The sequence below is a fragment of the Erinaceus europaeus genome, chromosome 15 (assembly GCF_950295315.1).
Source record: "Erinaceus europaeus chromosome 15, mEriEur2.1, whole genome shotgun sequence".
Taxonomy (NCBI): Eukaryota; Metazoa; Chordata; class Mammalia; order Eulipotyphla; family Erinaceidae; genus Erinaceus; species Erinaceus europaeus.
The window spans coordinates 49,804,980-49,821,775 of NC_080176.1; the positions used below are offsets into that span (position 1 = coordinate 49,804,980).

Here is a 16,796-nt window from a genome sequence, read left to right on the forward strand (position 1 = left end):
GAGAAATTAAGAGGGGGGAAGACAGAAAGGGGGAGAAAAAGATAGACACCTGCAGACCTGCTTCACCTCTTGTGAAGCGACCACCTCCCACCCCCACCCCCCCCGCAGGTGGGGAGCCTGAGGGCTCAAACTGGGATCTTTACACCAATCCTTGTGCTTTGCGCCACGTGCGCTTAACCAGCTACCGCCCGGCCTCCCAGCTTCCTATCCTAGTCTTATACTAGTTTTCATTTTATAATTTTTTTTTAATCATTGTCAGAGCTTCACCACTGCCGACCTATTTTTTCAAATTGAAAGAGACAGAAGAAGGGAGGGAAAGACACGAGGGGGGGGGGTGGGTAAAAGGGGCTGCAGGTTGTGGCGCTCCGGTTAACAATACAGAAGGATCAGATTCAAGCCCCTGCTCCCCACTAGGGGAAAGCTTCACAAGTGATGAAGGTGAAGTGGTGCAGGTGTCTCTTTCCTTTCCGCTCGATTTTGGACTATCTCTACTCAAGAAATAAAGATAGGGACACAGGGTGCCTGGGACAGCTGCACCCCCCTCCACGCCTAGGAAGCCTGTTCCTGGTCCCTTCTCTTGGTGTCTTAACCCTCCTTCTGCCTCCCCCTACCCCCACACACCTTGTCCACCCCATCGAACACAGGACATTTCCTTTTGGCGGGGGGGTAGAAGGTGGGAGAAAAGTAAAATAAAAAATGACATTTTCCCCCCTCCCTTCATTGATCTGGTTCAGCCAAATGTTCCCCATTTCATCCCCCACTTCCCACGAGGCTCTTCCTTCTAACTGTTCATTTTGGGGTGGGGTGGATTAAACTTTCCCCCTGCAAGTGGGGACCGGGGACTTGAACCAGAGTCCTCGGGCGCCGTAACGTGTGCTCTCGACCAGGTGCACCACCACCGGACTCCGCTGCTAGGACCCAGGCCCCCTTCAAGATCCCCGGAGCCACGCCCCTCCGACCTGCCAGGGCACCTCAGCCCCGGCCCCGCCTCTTCCGGGGACGGGACGATCGTGAGCCGTGACGTCACTGCCGGTCAGAGGCCATCTTGCTGCTTTGCAGCGGGTGTTGAATGTGGCGGCCGCCAGCCTCGGCGAAGGCGTGGGGAAGGAAGGGTGGGGTGAGGGGGTGAGGCCGGGGCGAGGCGGCGAAACTCTCCTCCCCCCCTACCCCAGCGCGTGGGCCGGCGCGGACGCGGCATCGGAGGGATGTCCGCCTTCTCCGAGGCGGCGCTGGAGAAGAAGCTGTCGGAGTTGAGCAACTCGCAGCAGAGCGTGCAGACCCTGTCCCTGTGGCTCATCCACCACCGCAAGCACTCGCGGCCCATCGTCACCGTGTGGGAGCGGGAGCTGCGCAAAGGTGAGCGGTCGCCGCTTGTCCCGGCGTGTGCCGGCGCCCCCAGCCCCGGCGCCCGGCCCACGCGGTGCACCGGCTGGAGGGGCGGCGTGCACGGCGCTTCCAGCTAGATGGGCGCTCGGAGAGATTGTTGCATAAAGGGGCGAGTGATCACTCACACACAGAACTTAAATTGAGTTAACGCAGAAACTGTAGCCGGGCCTTAGGCGCCCCATATCTTATTAGGGCCAGAAATTCAGATAGGTATGTTTTTCGTTTTGGAGGTTATAATGGAGGATTGGGGAGGGGAAAGGTTAAGGAAGTGCGTGGGGTTGGGAACTCATTCCCAGTATTTCCATAACGGATCAATTCAATCTTGTTGAAATTAGTTGGGGAACCAGAGTTTTAGACATCGGGAGCCTAAGAAGACGGATAATGCAAAGGAAAGAACAAGGTCCTTTCTTGCACTGTGGTTATGTATCTTTAGGGCAGCGCCTTTATTATTTGCAAAACATTCTGCCGTGCGCCTGAAAACAAAGTGGACTTTTTTGAGAAGTCTGTTGTCAGGAAAATGTCCAGAATTACCTGCATAGTAATTTCATTTATAAGAACGGATTGCGGGCAAGGGTAGATAGCATAATGGTTATGCAAAGAGACTCATATGAGCCTGAGGCAATCCCCTATATACCTGAGCCGAGCTGTGCTCCCGTGTAAAAAGGAAAAAACAAAACAACAATAATAAAAAAACGGATTGCCTATTAGTGAAAGTTGAAATTTTTTGTTTCAATTTGTACTTCAAACTTTTATTATTATTATGAAAGAGAAAGACACACACAGAGACCAGTGCACTGCACAGCTCTGACTTATGGTGGTGCTGGGAATTGAAACTGGGACCTCAGAGCCTCAGTCATGAAAGGCTTTTTGCATAACCATTAGGCTATCTCCCCAGACTTGTACCTCACTTTAAAATATATATGGCAGAGCTCTGCTCATCTTTGGTTAATAGTGGTGCTTGAGGTTGAACCTGGGACTTTGGGGCCTCAGGTAGCAAAGTCTCCTTGCATAACCGTATGCTGTCTCCCTAGTCCTATGCCTCAGTTCTTATTCATTGGGTAAAGAGGTTGGCACTCTTATGTTAAGGATTTAAGAAAATCATTACTAATCTAGATAAATACTTGTTTACTGAACCATGTGAAAGCTAGATGATTAAAAGGCGATCCAAAATGTGGCACTAACAGTATAAAATGAGGGTACTGTCCTTGTGTACCTGTGGTTAAGAAGGTGTTGTTTCTTAAAGTTGATTTCAAGTCCCTTTATTAACATTATTTTTAGTTCACATGTAGTTTTATGTATATGGGCTCTAACAAGGGAATACTCTTTAAGTGTCTAAAATAATTTGAGAAACACAGATATGAAAGGTGTGGGAAATAGCTCTGGATTTTGAGGCCAGAGTTGATTCTGTTCTGTACTTTACTAGATTTCAAAGTTAGTTTTTATACTTATTTTTCTTGGGGGAGGGGAGGATGGAAGAGCATTTAGAAATACATGCAGTCCATAGAGGATTGAGACCCAGACTATTTAAAAAATTTTTTTTTATTATCGTTATTTATTTATTGGGTAGAGACAGCCAGAAATCGAGAGAGAAGGATTGGATAGAGAGGAAGAGAGACACCTGCAGCACTGCTTCACCACTTGTGAAGCTTTCCCCTTACAGGTGGGGACCCCGGCGCATTGTAACATGTGCCTTCAACCAGGTGCGCCAACACCCGGCCCTGAGATCCAGATTTTCTTAAGAACTAGTGGCCCAGGAGCTGGCACAGTGAGTAAAGTCTTGAATTCTCAAGTTGGAGGTGATATGATATATGCCATGGTGATACGATGTTTCAAAAAAACCCAAACAACCATAGAACAATAGGAAGATGACACCACTGTTTAGTGACATCGCACATGAGAGGAAACCAAATGGCTGATAAATAGCCAGTTTTATTAATATGTGAAAAATACATCATGGAGTCAGGTGGTGGTGCACCTGGTTAAGTATACACATTACAGTGCGTCAAGACCCAGGTTCCAGCCCCTGATCCCCAGTTGCAAGGGGAAAGCTTCATGCATGGGAAAGCAGAACTGCAAGTGTCTATCTCTTTCCCTCCATATCTCTCCCTCCTCAATTTCTCTCTGTCTCTAATAAATAAATATTAAAAGAAATACATCAGTGAGGTATCCATCAGTTTGTGAAATTAAGTGTGACCTATTACCAACTGTCCTGTGAGAAATAGTTTCTTTCCTACACTCAGATTGTAAAGAGGAGATTGAGGTGGCAACCTTGAGTAAGGGCAAAGGTGATAATATATAACTCTGTATATGTATGCTTTGACCTAGCAGTTCTGAAACTAGTACACTTGGAATCTTGTTTACTGCTGCTGGTTTTTTTTTTGCCACCAGGGTTATCACTGGGGCTTGGTGCCTGCACTATGGATCCATTGCTCCCTGCAGCTGTTTGCCCCTCCCCCCCTTTTAGCCCCATTATGCTATCTACCCATCCTCCTCTTTCTGTTTTTATTTGATAGGACAGAAAGAAATTGAGGGAGGAGGGAAGATAGACAGGAAGAAGAAGATATGGGGGAGATAGCATAATGTTTATGCAAAGAGACTCTCATGCCTGAGGCTCCCAAGTTTCAGGTTCAATTCCCCACACCACCATAAGCCAGAGCTGAGCAGTGCTCTGTTAAAAAAAAAAAAAAAAAAGACACATGCAGACTTGCTTCACTGCTCATGAAGGCTTCCCCCTGCAGGTGCTGAGCCCAGCAACTCTGGCCTAGCACTTTCTGGCACATAGTGACATGAGTGCTTAACTGGATGCGCCACCACCCAGCCTCCTGTCCTGTTTTGTTTTTAAAAGACACAGAGGCAGAGGAGTCTGGTTGCACACCAGGTTAAGTGCAAGGATCCTGGTTTGAGCCCCTGGTTCCCCACCTGCAGGGGGTCACTTCACAAGCAGTGAAGCAAGTCTGCAGGTGTCTGTTTTTCTCTTTCCCCTCTCCGTCCCCTCCTCTCTCAGATTCTCTCTGTCCTATCCAACAACAAATGGAAAAAATGGTCGCCAGGAGCAGTGGATTTGTAGTGTGGGCACCAAGCCCCAGAGATAACCCTGGAAGCAAAAAAAAAAAAAAAAAAAGTGAGAGACCATAACATCTAAAAGTTTCCTTTCAGTGAGGTGGGTTCTTGGGTAGAACCTGGTCTCAGCACATAGCAAAGCATCCCATTATCCAAGTGAGCTATTTCTCTAGCCCACGGAGCCTCACACCATTAGAAACAGCCTGAAGTTTCTGTTGAAGTGTGGACAAACCTTGTGATACTTCTGCAATTTATTTTTGTCCTGAAGTTCTCATGAAGGAACTAGAATTACAATGAAACTTTGAACAAGAAAAATGTTACCCTAAGAGCAAAGTGTAGACCAACATACCATGGTAGTTTGAAAACCTGTATTCTGGGGGCTGGGTGGTAGTACGGTGGGTTAAACGCACATGGCACAAAACGCAAGGACTGGTGGAAGGATCCTGGTTCTAGGCTCTGGCTCCCCACCTGCAGGAAGGTTGCTTCACAAGCGGTGAAGCAGGTCTGCAGGTGTCTTTCTCTCCCCCCTCTGTCTTTCCCTTCTCTCTTGATTTCTCTCTGTCCTATCCAACAATGATAGCAATAACAACAATAATAGTAACAACAACAATAAACAACAAGGGCAACAAAAGGGAAAAAGATGACCTCCAGTAGTGGATTCATAGTGTAGGCACCAAGCCTCAACAGTGACCCTGGAGGCAAAAAAAGAAAGAAAAAAAAGAGAGAGAAAACCTGTATTGTACTGTTTACAGATATTTATAGTTACGATTAGCACATAAATAGTCATGATTAACTTTTTACTTTTAAAATATATTTTATGTTAATGAGAGAGATACAGAGATACTAGAGCACTGCTCAATTCAGGGTGATGGTGGTGCTGGGGTTTGAACCTGGGACTGCAGAGCCTCATGCATGAAAAAAAATTTTAATTAATTAATTAACTATTGGATAGAGACAGAAATTGAGAGGGAATGGGAGAGAGACACCTGCAGCCCTGCTTCATCACTTGGGAAGCTTCCCCCTGCAGGTGGGGACCAGGGGCTTGAACCTGGGTCCTTGCATATTGTAGTGTGTTCGCTTAACCAGGTGTGCCAACACCTGGCCCCCTGAAAATCTTTTATTTATTTTATTATATTTATTTATGAGAAAGATAGGAGAGAGAGAAAGAACCAGACATCATCACTCTGGTGCATGTGCTGCAGGGGATTGAACCCAAGACCTCATGCTTGAGAGTCCAGTGCTTTATCCATTGCGTCACCTCCCGGACCACCTGAAAATCTTTATGCTCTCTCTCACTCAAGAAGAACCTTTATGCTCTCTCTCGCTCAAGAAGAAATGAAAATTGATCGGTTTTATTTAAATGTATTTATTTTATTGAGTAAGGCAGAGAGAAATTGAGAGGGGAGAGAAAGATAGACACCTGCAGACCTGCTTCACTACTTGTGAAGCAGCACCCGCCACCCACCCTCTAGCCCCCCCCCCCAAGGTGGGGAGCTGGAGCTTGAACCATGGATCCTTATGCTTTGTAATATGTGTGCCTAGCCCAGTGTGCCACCACCCAGCCATTTATTTATTTATTTGTTAATGAGAGAGAGAGAGAGGGGAGAGAACCAGAGCATTGCTCTGGCACATGCAGCCCTGAGGACTACATATACTTGAGAATTCAAGATCTTACTGTGTCACTTCCCAGGCTGTTAGTTTTATATTTTATATATTTAAAAAGTTTATGCAAATATGGGAAACGTTAAGATATGAATGTTTCCATATGTTTAAACTTAATGTTTATTTATTTATTGCCTCCAGGGTTATTGCTGGGACTCAGGTGACTGCTCCATGCCTTCACTATGAATCCACTGCTCCTGGAGGCTATTTTTCCCCTTTGTTGCCCTTGTTTATCGTCATTGTTGTTACTGTTGTCGTTGTTGGATGGGACAGAGAGAAATTGAGAGAAGAAGGGAGGACAGAGGGGGAGAGAAAGATAGACACCTGCAGACCTGCTTCACCACTTGTGAAGTGACCCCCCTGCAAGTGGGGAGCCGGAGGCCTGAACCAGGATCCCAGTGCTGGTCCTTGCACTTTGTGCCATGTACACTTAATCCACTGCGCTACTGCCCAACCCCCATAAACTTAAAATATTTATTATGAGAGAGGGGGAGAGGACTAAAGTACAGCTTTGGGATTGGATCGGAGCCCTCGGGCATGTTAATATTTAATAATAATATTATTCTTTATAAATTTGTATTTCTTTGATATTGTGTTTACATTTTTTTTTTTTTTTTTTACCAGAGCACTGCTCAGGTTTGTGGTTCTGGAGATTGAAGCAAGGACTTTTGGTATGATAATCTTTGCAAAAAGAAAAAAGAAAGAGGTCCAGCAGGTGGCACAGTGGATAAAGTGTTGGACTCTCAAGTATGGGGTCTGGAGTCTAATCCCCGACAGCACATGTACCACAGGGATGTCTGGTTCTTTGTCTCATTCTCCGTGAATAAATGAATAAAATCTTTAAAAAAATAAAAGTTAGTGGTCCAGGAGGTAGCGGCAGTGATAAAGCTTTGGACTCTCAAGCATGAGGTCCCGAATTCGATCCCTGGCAGCACATAATATGCCAGAGTGATGTCTGGTTCTTTCTCTCTCCTATCTTTCTCATCAACAAATAAAATTAAAAGAAAGAAAGATAGCCTGTCTCCCCAGCCTTAAAATTTTTGTTTAGAAAAGGGGGGGGCATAATGGTTATGCAAATGAAATGACATTCATGAGCGAGGCTCTTAGGGTCCCAGGTTCAACCCCCCAACACAGCCATAAGCCTGCACTGAGCAGTGCTCTGGTTAAACAGCCAGCCCCCCATCATTCATGGACGCTTTGGTGTTTGGTCTTATAGTGCTTTTCTGTTGATCTCTGTCTTTCTTTCTGAAAAAGTTGGCCTGGAGTAGTGAAGTGACAGTGACAACCACCACTACCATCCCTTCAAAATAATAATAATAAGTAAAAAACATGGATGTCGGGCATCCGGTGGTAGCGCAAGTAGGTTAAGTGCATGTGGCAAAGTGCAAGGACCGCCGTAAGGATCGGGTTCAAGCCCCTGGCTCTCCCACCTGCAGGGGAGTCACTTCACTGGCAGTGAAGCAGGTCTGCAGGTGTCTATCTTTCTCTTTCTTTCTCTGTCTTCTCTCTGTCTTCCCCTCCTCTCTCCATTTCTCCTTGTCCTATCCAACAGTGACGGCATCAATAACAACAACAATAAAATAAGGGCAACAAAAAGGAAAATAAATATTAAAAAAGAACAAATGCCTTTGAAGACTGATGTTGATTTGATGGTTGGTGGTAATAATAATATATCAGAAGATTATGCTGCCATGCTCAACTTGGTGTGGGTCTCAGTTGCTTTCCTCTCCTTGATACTGTGCCTTTGTGAGGACATAGCTCCTGTATGCTCTATAGTTCTACGCATGAGCCCGAGGGTGCTGTCTCTCCAGTAGCATAATATTTCACTGACTGAATGCCAGCTTCTATCTAGCCGTCTTCCGGTGATATCCTGTAATCTCATGTTATCTTTGCAAAACAAGTATGAAAGGACCTGGTCAGGTTTGAAATAAGTAGATAAACCAAGGAAAATGGAGTAGTTTATGGTTTGAGAGGTGGTGCAGTGGATACTGTTGGACCATCAAGCATCAGGTCCTGAGTTCAGTCTCCAGCAGTACATAGGCTAGAGTGATGTCCAGTTCTTTCCTATCCCTCTCATTAATAAATTATATGTTGTTGTTATTACTATCATCATTTATTATTTTTTTACCAGAGCACAACTCAGCTGAGGTTTATGGTGGTATGGGGATTGAACTTGGGACTTTGTAGCCTCAGGCATGAGAGTCTTTTTGCATATCCACTATGCTATCTACTACCTCCACCCAATAAATAAAATATTTAAGAAGAAAGAAAGAAAGTTGTAGTTTTGGTTAAGGCAGACACTTTTCTTTCTTGGAGTATATAGAGAAGACCAAAAAATAGAAAAAAATTGTAGTTCACAATGTAAGAATGAGTATTTTTTTTTAATATTTATTTTATTTATTTATTCCCTTTTGTTGCCCTTGTTGTTTTATTGTTGTAGTTATTATTGTTGTTGTCGTTGTTGGATAGGACAGAGAGAAATGGAGAGAGGAGGGGAAGACAGAGAGGAGAAGAGAAAGACAGACACCTGCAGACCTGCTTCACTGCCTGTGAAGCGACTCCCCTGCAGGTGGGGAGCCCGGGGTTCGAACCGGGATCTTTATGCCGGTCCTTGTGCTTTGCGCCACCTGCGCTTTACCCGCTGCGCTACAGCCCGACTCCCAAGAATGAGTATTTTAAAAGCCTAAGTAAAGCTATAAGTCAGACATGATAATCATTCAGTTGTGAACACACACACACATCCACCCCAGGATTATTGCTGGGGTTCAGTGCCTTCCATATGAATCCACCACTTCAAAGCTCCTGGCAGGCCCTCCCTCCCTTTCTTTTGATAGAGACAGAGAGAACTTAGAGAAATTGAAGGGGTAAAGGCGGCGGGTGCGGGTGGAAACAGGAAGAGCCACATCTGCAGCACTACTTTGCCACTTGTGAAGCTTCCCCCCTGCAGGTGGGGAGCAGGGCTAGAACCGTAGAGTTGTAAAGTAATCAACACTTTCAGTTTTGGAATATTTTCATAGATATATTGGAATATTTTCATAGATATATTGGAATATTTTCATAGATATATTGGAATATTTTCATAGATATTCATAGATAGATGAGAGGGAGGGAGAGAAGGGAGAGACATATGGCACCTTTCCACCACCTCTGCCTCTCCTGTGGTGCTCCCATGACTTCACACCCGGCAGGGTCACTCTGGGTGAGCCAGCTCCCAGGCCTCAGAGCAGAATGATTAAAAAAATATATATGTGTATATAAATATATATATTTACACACATATATGTATATTTATCTTTATTTATTGGATAGAGACAGCCAGAAATCAAGAGGGAAGGGAGAAAGATTAAGAGACACCTGCAGCCCTGCTTCATCACTCGTGAAGCTTTCCCCTGCAGGTGGGGACGGGGGTCTCGAACCTGGGTCCTTGTGCACTGTAACCTGTGTGCTTAACCAGGTGCACCACTGTGCCCAGCCCCTCAGAATGATTATTTTTATTAATTTTTACCAGAGCACTGCTCACTTCTGACTTAGTAGTGACAGGGATTGATCCTAGGACCGCTGTGCTTCAGACATACAAGTCTGTTGCCTAAATCATTTTGCTATCTTCTTGGCGTGAGAATAGTAATTCTTAAACATTTTACTTTTTTTTTTTTTTTTTGCCTCCAGGGTTATTACTGGGGCTCAGTGTCTGCAGTACGGATCCACTGCTCCTGAGGCCATTTTTCCTTTTTTTTTAACTTTTAATGACTGAATCAAAATGTCTAAACTCGTAGTTTTTGGAAGAACCATTTGTTCTTGCCAGTCTTGTACCTTTCCTCAAACTTGACTTTTGCCTCTTGATGTGCCTTGTGTTTAAGGGCAGGATCTCAGATGACATCTTTGTTAACAACAGTTTTGTCCAAGGGGATATCCACAGAGTACCTCGTGGGTATAAGGTGATTGTAATTATAAACTTTCACAAAAGACTTGATCTTTGACCTCTTGGCGATTTTCTTCTTGCCCATGGCAGCTGTCACTTTGTGTGGGTAACGGTCAATCCCAGCCCCCAGCGCATGGCTGTATGGGCGGTTTGAGGTGCCATCATCAATGTTCGACAGCAGCCACCAGGGCCTACAACAAAAAAGCCATTTTTCCCATTTTTGTTGCCCTTGTTATAGTTGTTATTGTTGTCATATCCTTTGTTGTTGTTGTTGGATAGGACAGAGAGAAATAGAGAGAGGAGGGGAAGACAGAGGAGAGAAAGACACCTGCAGGGGAGTCGCTTCACAGGCGGTGAAGCAGGTCTGCAGGTGTCTATCTTTCTCTCCTCCTCTCTGTCTTCCCCTCCTCTCTCCATTTCTCTCTGTCCTATCCAACAGTGACGACAACAATAATAATAACTACACCAATAAAACAACAAGGGCAACAAAAGGGAATAAATAAATAAATATTTTTTTAGAAAAGGAAAGGAAAAACAAGAAAAGGAAGAAGAGGCCAGGTGGTGGCACACCTAGTTAAGCGCTCACATTACAGTTCACAAGGACCCAGGTTCAAGCCCTTGGTCCCCACCTGCCAGGGGGAGAGCTTCACGGGTGGTGAAGCAGGGCTACAGGTGTCTCTCTCCCTCTCTATCTCCCCTTCCTCTCAATTTCTGTCTGTCTCTATCAAATAAATATAGGCAAAAAAATAAAGAAGGAAAGAAAAGTAATATGGTAAAGAGCATATTAAATCAAATAAAAAATAAAAAAAGAAGAAACGAAGAGAGACAAAGACACCAGCAGCACTGCTTCCCACTTGTAAAGCTTTCACCATGCAGGTGGGGACTGGGGGCTGGAACCTGGGTCTTTGTACTTTGTAACTTGTGTGTTCAAGTCACCACCCAGCCCCTAATATCTTTCTCACTTTTTAAAAAAATTTTTTATATTTATTTATTTTCCCTTTTGTTGCCCTTGTTTTTCATTGTTGTAGTTATTGATGTCATTGTTGTTAGATAGGACAGAGAGAAATGGAGAGGGGGAGAGAAAGACACCTGCAGACCTGCTTCACTGCTTGTGAAGCGACTCCCCTGCATGTGGGGAGCCGGGGGCGTGAACGGGGATCTTTATGCTAGTCTTTATGCTTTGCGCCAACTGCGCTTAACCTGCTGTGCTACCACCCAACTCCCCTCTTTTTTTTTTTTTAATTTATAAAAGAAAAAACCATAGGATAAGAGGGTTACAACTCCACAGTTTCTACCACCAGAATTCTGTATCCCCTCCACTCCCCTGATAGCTTTCCTATTCTTTAAAGCTCTGAGAGCATGGACCCAAGGTCATTGTGGGATGCAGAAGGTGGAAGGTCTGGCTTCTGTAATTGCTTCCCTGCTGAACACTGGTGTTGACAGGTCGATCCATACTCCCAGCCTGCCTCTCTCTTTCCCTGGTTGGGTGGGGCTCTGGGGAAACAGAGCTCCAGGACACATAGGTGGGGTTGTTTGTCCAGGGAAGTCTGGTTGGCATCATGCTAGCCAAATAGAACCTGGTGGCTGAAAAGAGAGTTAACATATAAAGCCAAACAAGTTGTTGACTAATCATGAACCTAAAGGCTGGAGTATGCAGATGAAGGGGGGTAATCTCCTTTCTGTAGATAACTAGTAGGCATATTGCTATACTAGTTTTTTTTTAACCCCTAATATCTTTTTTTGTATTTATTTATTCCCTTTTGTTGCCCTTGCTGTTTTTATTGTTGTAGTTATTATTGTTGTTGTTACTGATGTCGTTGTTGGATAGGACAGAGAGAAAATGGAGAGAGGAGGGGAAGACAGAGAAGGGGAAAGAAAGACACCTGCAGACTTACTTCACCGCCTGTGAAGCGACTCCCCTGCAGGTGGGGAGCCGGGGGTTCGAACTGGGATCCTTCCGGCAGTCCTAGCGCTTTGTGCCACATGCGCTTAACCCGCTGCACTGCCGTCTGACTCCCATATCTTTTTTTTCTACCAAATAAAATCTATAAAGAAAACCTACCTGCCAGATGGCAATGAAAGAAGTATAGATATAGATATATATTTAGGTGGGAGGTAGCATAGTGGCAATGTGAAAAGAGTCAAGCCTGAGGCTCCAGGTCTCAGGTTCAGTTCCCAGCACCACCATAAGCCAGAGCTGAGTAGTGCTCTGGTTAAAGAATGTCACTTTGGTGTATGCAGTTTCTTGGGACCTCATGCACCGGAAGGTCTGTGATCTGCCTGCAATGCCACATCCAGGCTACAAATGTTGATTTAAAAATACATTTATAGGGGCAGGGTAGTTAGCATAATGATTTCTTCTTCTAGCGTTTGCCAGCATAATGATTATGCAAACTGACTCTCATGCCTGAGGCTCCACAAAGTCCCAGGTTTAATCCCCTGCACCACCATAAGCCAGAGTTGAGCAGTGCTCTGGTAATAATAATAATAATAATAAATATATATATATATATATATCCTGCAGTGTTGGATTTTAATAATTTATAGTGTGAACCCAAAGATTTGGTTTTTTCTTTTTTTTCCTCCAGGGTTTTCACTGGGACACCAGTCCACTGCTTCTAGAGGCCATCTTCTTTCCATTGTTGTTTTTATTGTTGTTGCTGTTATTGTTGTTCCTGTTGGATAGGACAGAGAGAAATTAATTGAGAGAGGGGGAGAGATAAAGGCACCTGCAGACCTGCTTCACCACTTGCGTGACACTCCTACAGGTGGGGAGCCAGGGGCTCGAACCCAGATCCTTGCACTGGTCCTTGTGGTTTGTACTATGTAAGTGTAACACAGTGCGACACCGCCTGGCCCCCATTTGGTTTTTTCTTTGTAACATTGAACTCAGACTTTGTTAGGCATCAGCTTCTTGAACAAGCAGGGCAAATACATGACGCTCACTTGACTAGATAAAAAACCAGGCTGCCTCCTTCCACTGAGCCTTTGTTTTGATATCTTGATTTTAATATTATGTATCATTAAATTATTCTAAGTTACTATAATATAATAATTTGTGGTTCTCTCACATACAGTTTAAATTCTGTTCTTATGTGACTTTATTTTTTATTTTTATTTATTTTTTATATTTATTCATTTTCCCTTTTTGTTGCCTTTGTTGTTTTATTATTGTGGTTATTATTGTTGTTGTTGTTGATGTCTTCGTTGTTGGATAGGACAGAGAGAAATGGAAAGAGGAAGGGGAGATGGGGAAAGATAGACACCTGTAGACCTGCTTCACTGCTTGTGAAGCGACTCCTCTGCAGGTGGGGAGCCAGGGGCTTGAACCAGGATCCTTACACCGGTCCTTGTTTGTGCTTTGTGCCACCTGCACTTAACCACTGCCCTACCGCCCGACTCCCCCCCCCCCCCTTTTGAGGGAAGTTTGACAAGACTGTTGCTGGACCTACTCTTATTGTGAAATTGGCCAATAAAGCATAAACTGTTAAAAGTCTAGGTCCCCCTCCTAGACTTGGGTGAAAGCAAGACCTCACACCTTCCCTGACCTTGTTGGTTGGTTCTTTGAGAAATAATTTTATATTAATCCATAGTTTTCAGATAGCTATTGCTAAGGGACCTTATGTAAACTATTTATTTGATTTTTGAGAGAAATGCAGAGAGAGGGAGAGAGACACAGAGAGAAACACCAGAGCACTGCTCAGCTCTGGCTTATGGTGGTATGGGGGATTGAACCTGAGATTTAGGAGCCTCAGGCATGAGAGTCTGTTTGCATAACCATTATGCTATCTTCCCTGCCCTAGAATCAGGGATCTTTACACCAGTCTTTGTGCTTTGCTCCACGTGTGCTGCACTACCACCCAACTCCCTCTTTTTATTTTTTTAAAGGTTCTGTTGGGGATTCGGGTGGTAGTCCAGTGGGTTAAGCGCACGTGGCGCAAAGCGCAAGGACAGGTGTAAGGATCCTGGTTCGAGCCCCCGGCTCCCCACCTGCAGGGGAATCACTTCACAAGCGGTGAAGCAGGTCTGCAGGTGTCTATCTTCCCCCCCCCTGCCTTCCCTATCTCTCTCCATTTTTCTCTGTCCTATCTAACAACGACAACATCAATAACAGTAATAATTACAACAACAATAAAAAACAAGGGCAACAAAAGGGAAAATAAATATTTTAAAAAATTTAAAAGAGGAAAAAGGTTCTGTTGGACCATGAAATTTTATTTATTATTATTATTTTCAATCTTTATTTGTTTATTGGATAGAGACAGCCAGAAATTGATAGGGATGGGAGAGACAGGGAGAGAGAGACACCTGCAGCCTTGCTTCACCACTTGTGAAGCTTTTCCCCTGCAGGTGGGGACCTGGGGCTCCAACCCGGGTCCTTGCACATTGTAACGGTGCACTCAGCCAGGTGCACCACCACTCAACCCCCAGTTTTCTTTCTTTTTTTTTTTTTTCCCCCACCCCCGGTTTTCTACATATAAAATTATTTCACCTGGGGTCTGATACATACCTTATTAGGTAAATGACTTGTCATGTGAGCAACCTAGACTTGAACCCTGACACCACATGGGAGCTACCATGACACCTGAGGAAGGTCCTGTGCTGTGGTTGATGTTAGTCTATCCCTCTCCTGGGAAAATCAAAGATCATGCCATCTTTGAACAGAGGTAATTTTATGTATCTTCGAGCCTCAGGCTTGAGAGTCTTTTGCATAACCATTATGCTATCTTCCCTGCCCAGTTTTACTTGAAACTAATCTTGGCCCCACTACCACAGAACATGTAACTCAGGTTTTAACAGTACCCATTGGCTATTACTAAATTTAGATTTTCAAGTAGAAAGTATAATTTTTGAAACTTGTATGTGCCAACAGTATAGCACAGTTGCTAACATTGATTTTGTGATGTCACCTAATGAAATATGTCAGGTTGGTATGAGGACTAGGGAGGCAGTATAATGGTTATACAGAAGACTCTCATGCCTGAGGCTCTAAGGTCCCAGGTTCAAACCCCAGCACCACCTTAAGCCACAGCTGAGTGTTCTGGTTTCTCTCTCTCGCTCTCATTTAGAAAAAAAAAATGTGTGTGTGGTGTGATGTCTGTGTATTCAGACATATTCTAATACCTAATGTCTGTGCGTGCTTGAAAAAAATTTTTTTTTAGTATATGCACTGATGGGGATTGGACTCAGAACCTCATTCTTGTAAGTCCAATACTTTACTCACTGCATCACTTCCTGGACCACTGTACTCTATTAAAAGGGAAGAAGGAAGGAGGAAATATATATATGGTTAGAAAGTCCAGTGTCTTATCGACTGGGCCACTGAAACCCAGTGTATTTTGGAAGATGAATGCATCGTGTTATTATATGTAGGGGCGGAGGGTAATGGTAATGCAAAGAGACTGACTCATTCCTGAGGCTCCAAAGTCCCAGGTATAATCCCCCACACCACCATAAACCAGAGCTGAGCAGTGCTCTTATAAAAAAAAAAAAGTGAGTAAAAGACCCTCTTTTTAAAGATCGTAGTAGCAGATGTGTGCATGTGTGTCTTCATTAACTACATTCATAACAGCTAAACTATGGAGCCAACCATAAATAATGAACATAAATAACCGTTAACATAATGAACCATAAACATGGTGAACATAAAAGTTCCTCAACCATTGACTGGATAAAGAGACTGGGAAAAAAAATTTAAAAAGGGGAAGTCGGGCTGTAGCGCAGTGGGTTAAGCACAGGTGGAGCAAAGCACAAGGACCGGCCTTAAGGATCCTGGTTCGAGCCCCCGGCTCCCCACCTGCAGGGGAGTCTCTTCACGGGCGGTGAAGCAGGTCTGCAGGTGTCTTATCTTTCTCTCCCCCTCTCTATCTTCCCTATCTCTCTCCATTTCTGTCCTATCCAACAACGACAACAATAACTACAACAATAAAACAACAAGGGTAATGAAAGGGAATAATAAAAAATATTAAAAAAAAAAGAGGCTGGGATATATACTCAGTGGAATGCAATATGGTCGTATTCCATTGTGTACTTCACAGTAGATGGATCTGGAGGTGACTGCTAAGTGATGAAAAAGAACTACTTGATGGCCTCACATAACTAAACAAATAAACTTGTAGAATTAATAATAATCAAAACAGCTTTCAGACTGGGTGAAAACTGGTGTTTCTTGGGGGGAGTTGTCAAGGGGATTAGGTGGAGGGTTCCATATGGTGTGATGATACAGGAGCTTAGGAACTGGTGCAGAGCTGTACATGCACTTAGACAGCTGTGAGACTATTCTTTTTTTTTTTTTTTTTTCTAATTTATTTCTTTATTGGGGAATTAATGTTTTACATTCAACAGTAAATACAATAGTTTGTACATGCACAACATTCCCCAGTTTCCCATTTAACAATACAACCCCCACTATGTCATTTATCCTTCATGGGAGACTATTCTTATATCATGCCCTGGCAAGATACTCAGTGGGATGTTGCTTTTTCACTGATTACTACCGATGAGAAAGAGAACCCAAACATCACTCAACTGTTAGATGTGATCCTGGGGCTAGAACTAGCGGCTTCATTATTTGCAAGTCCAGTGCTCACTGAGCACTGCCCAGACCACTGGCAACAAATTCAAGAACTCTGCTCAGCCCAGAGTTCTAGTTTTCCCCTGACTTGTTCTCAAAAATCTTTTTAACATTTGTCCACAATCCATTTTGAGATCTTTTACTACAGCACCATTTGCTGACCTTTTTTTTTTTTTGCATTGCTTTTATGCATTT

The 16,796-nt window shown here is 44.0% G+C and overlaps 1 protein-coding gene across 1 annotated transcript in view; it reads left to right on the plus strand.

Annotated features, from left to right (window-relative positions):
- The first annotated feature begins 1,051 nt into the window (after positions 1-1,051).
- Positions 1,052-16,796, plus strand: part of RPRD1A (regulation of nuclear pre-mRNA domain containing 1A) — a 65,649-nt gene continuing 49,904 nt past the window's right edge. Inside the window, exon 1 of the mRNA XM_007535556.3 lies at positions 1,052-1,356. Within this exon, the coding sequence (XP_007535618.1) occupies positions 1,206-1,356 (151 nt within the window). The 5' untranslated portion in view covers positions 1,052-1,205. The remainder of the gene's footprint in view (positions 1,357-16,796) is intronic.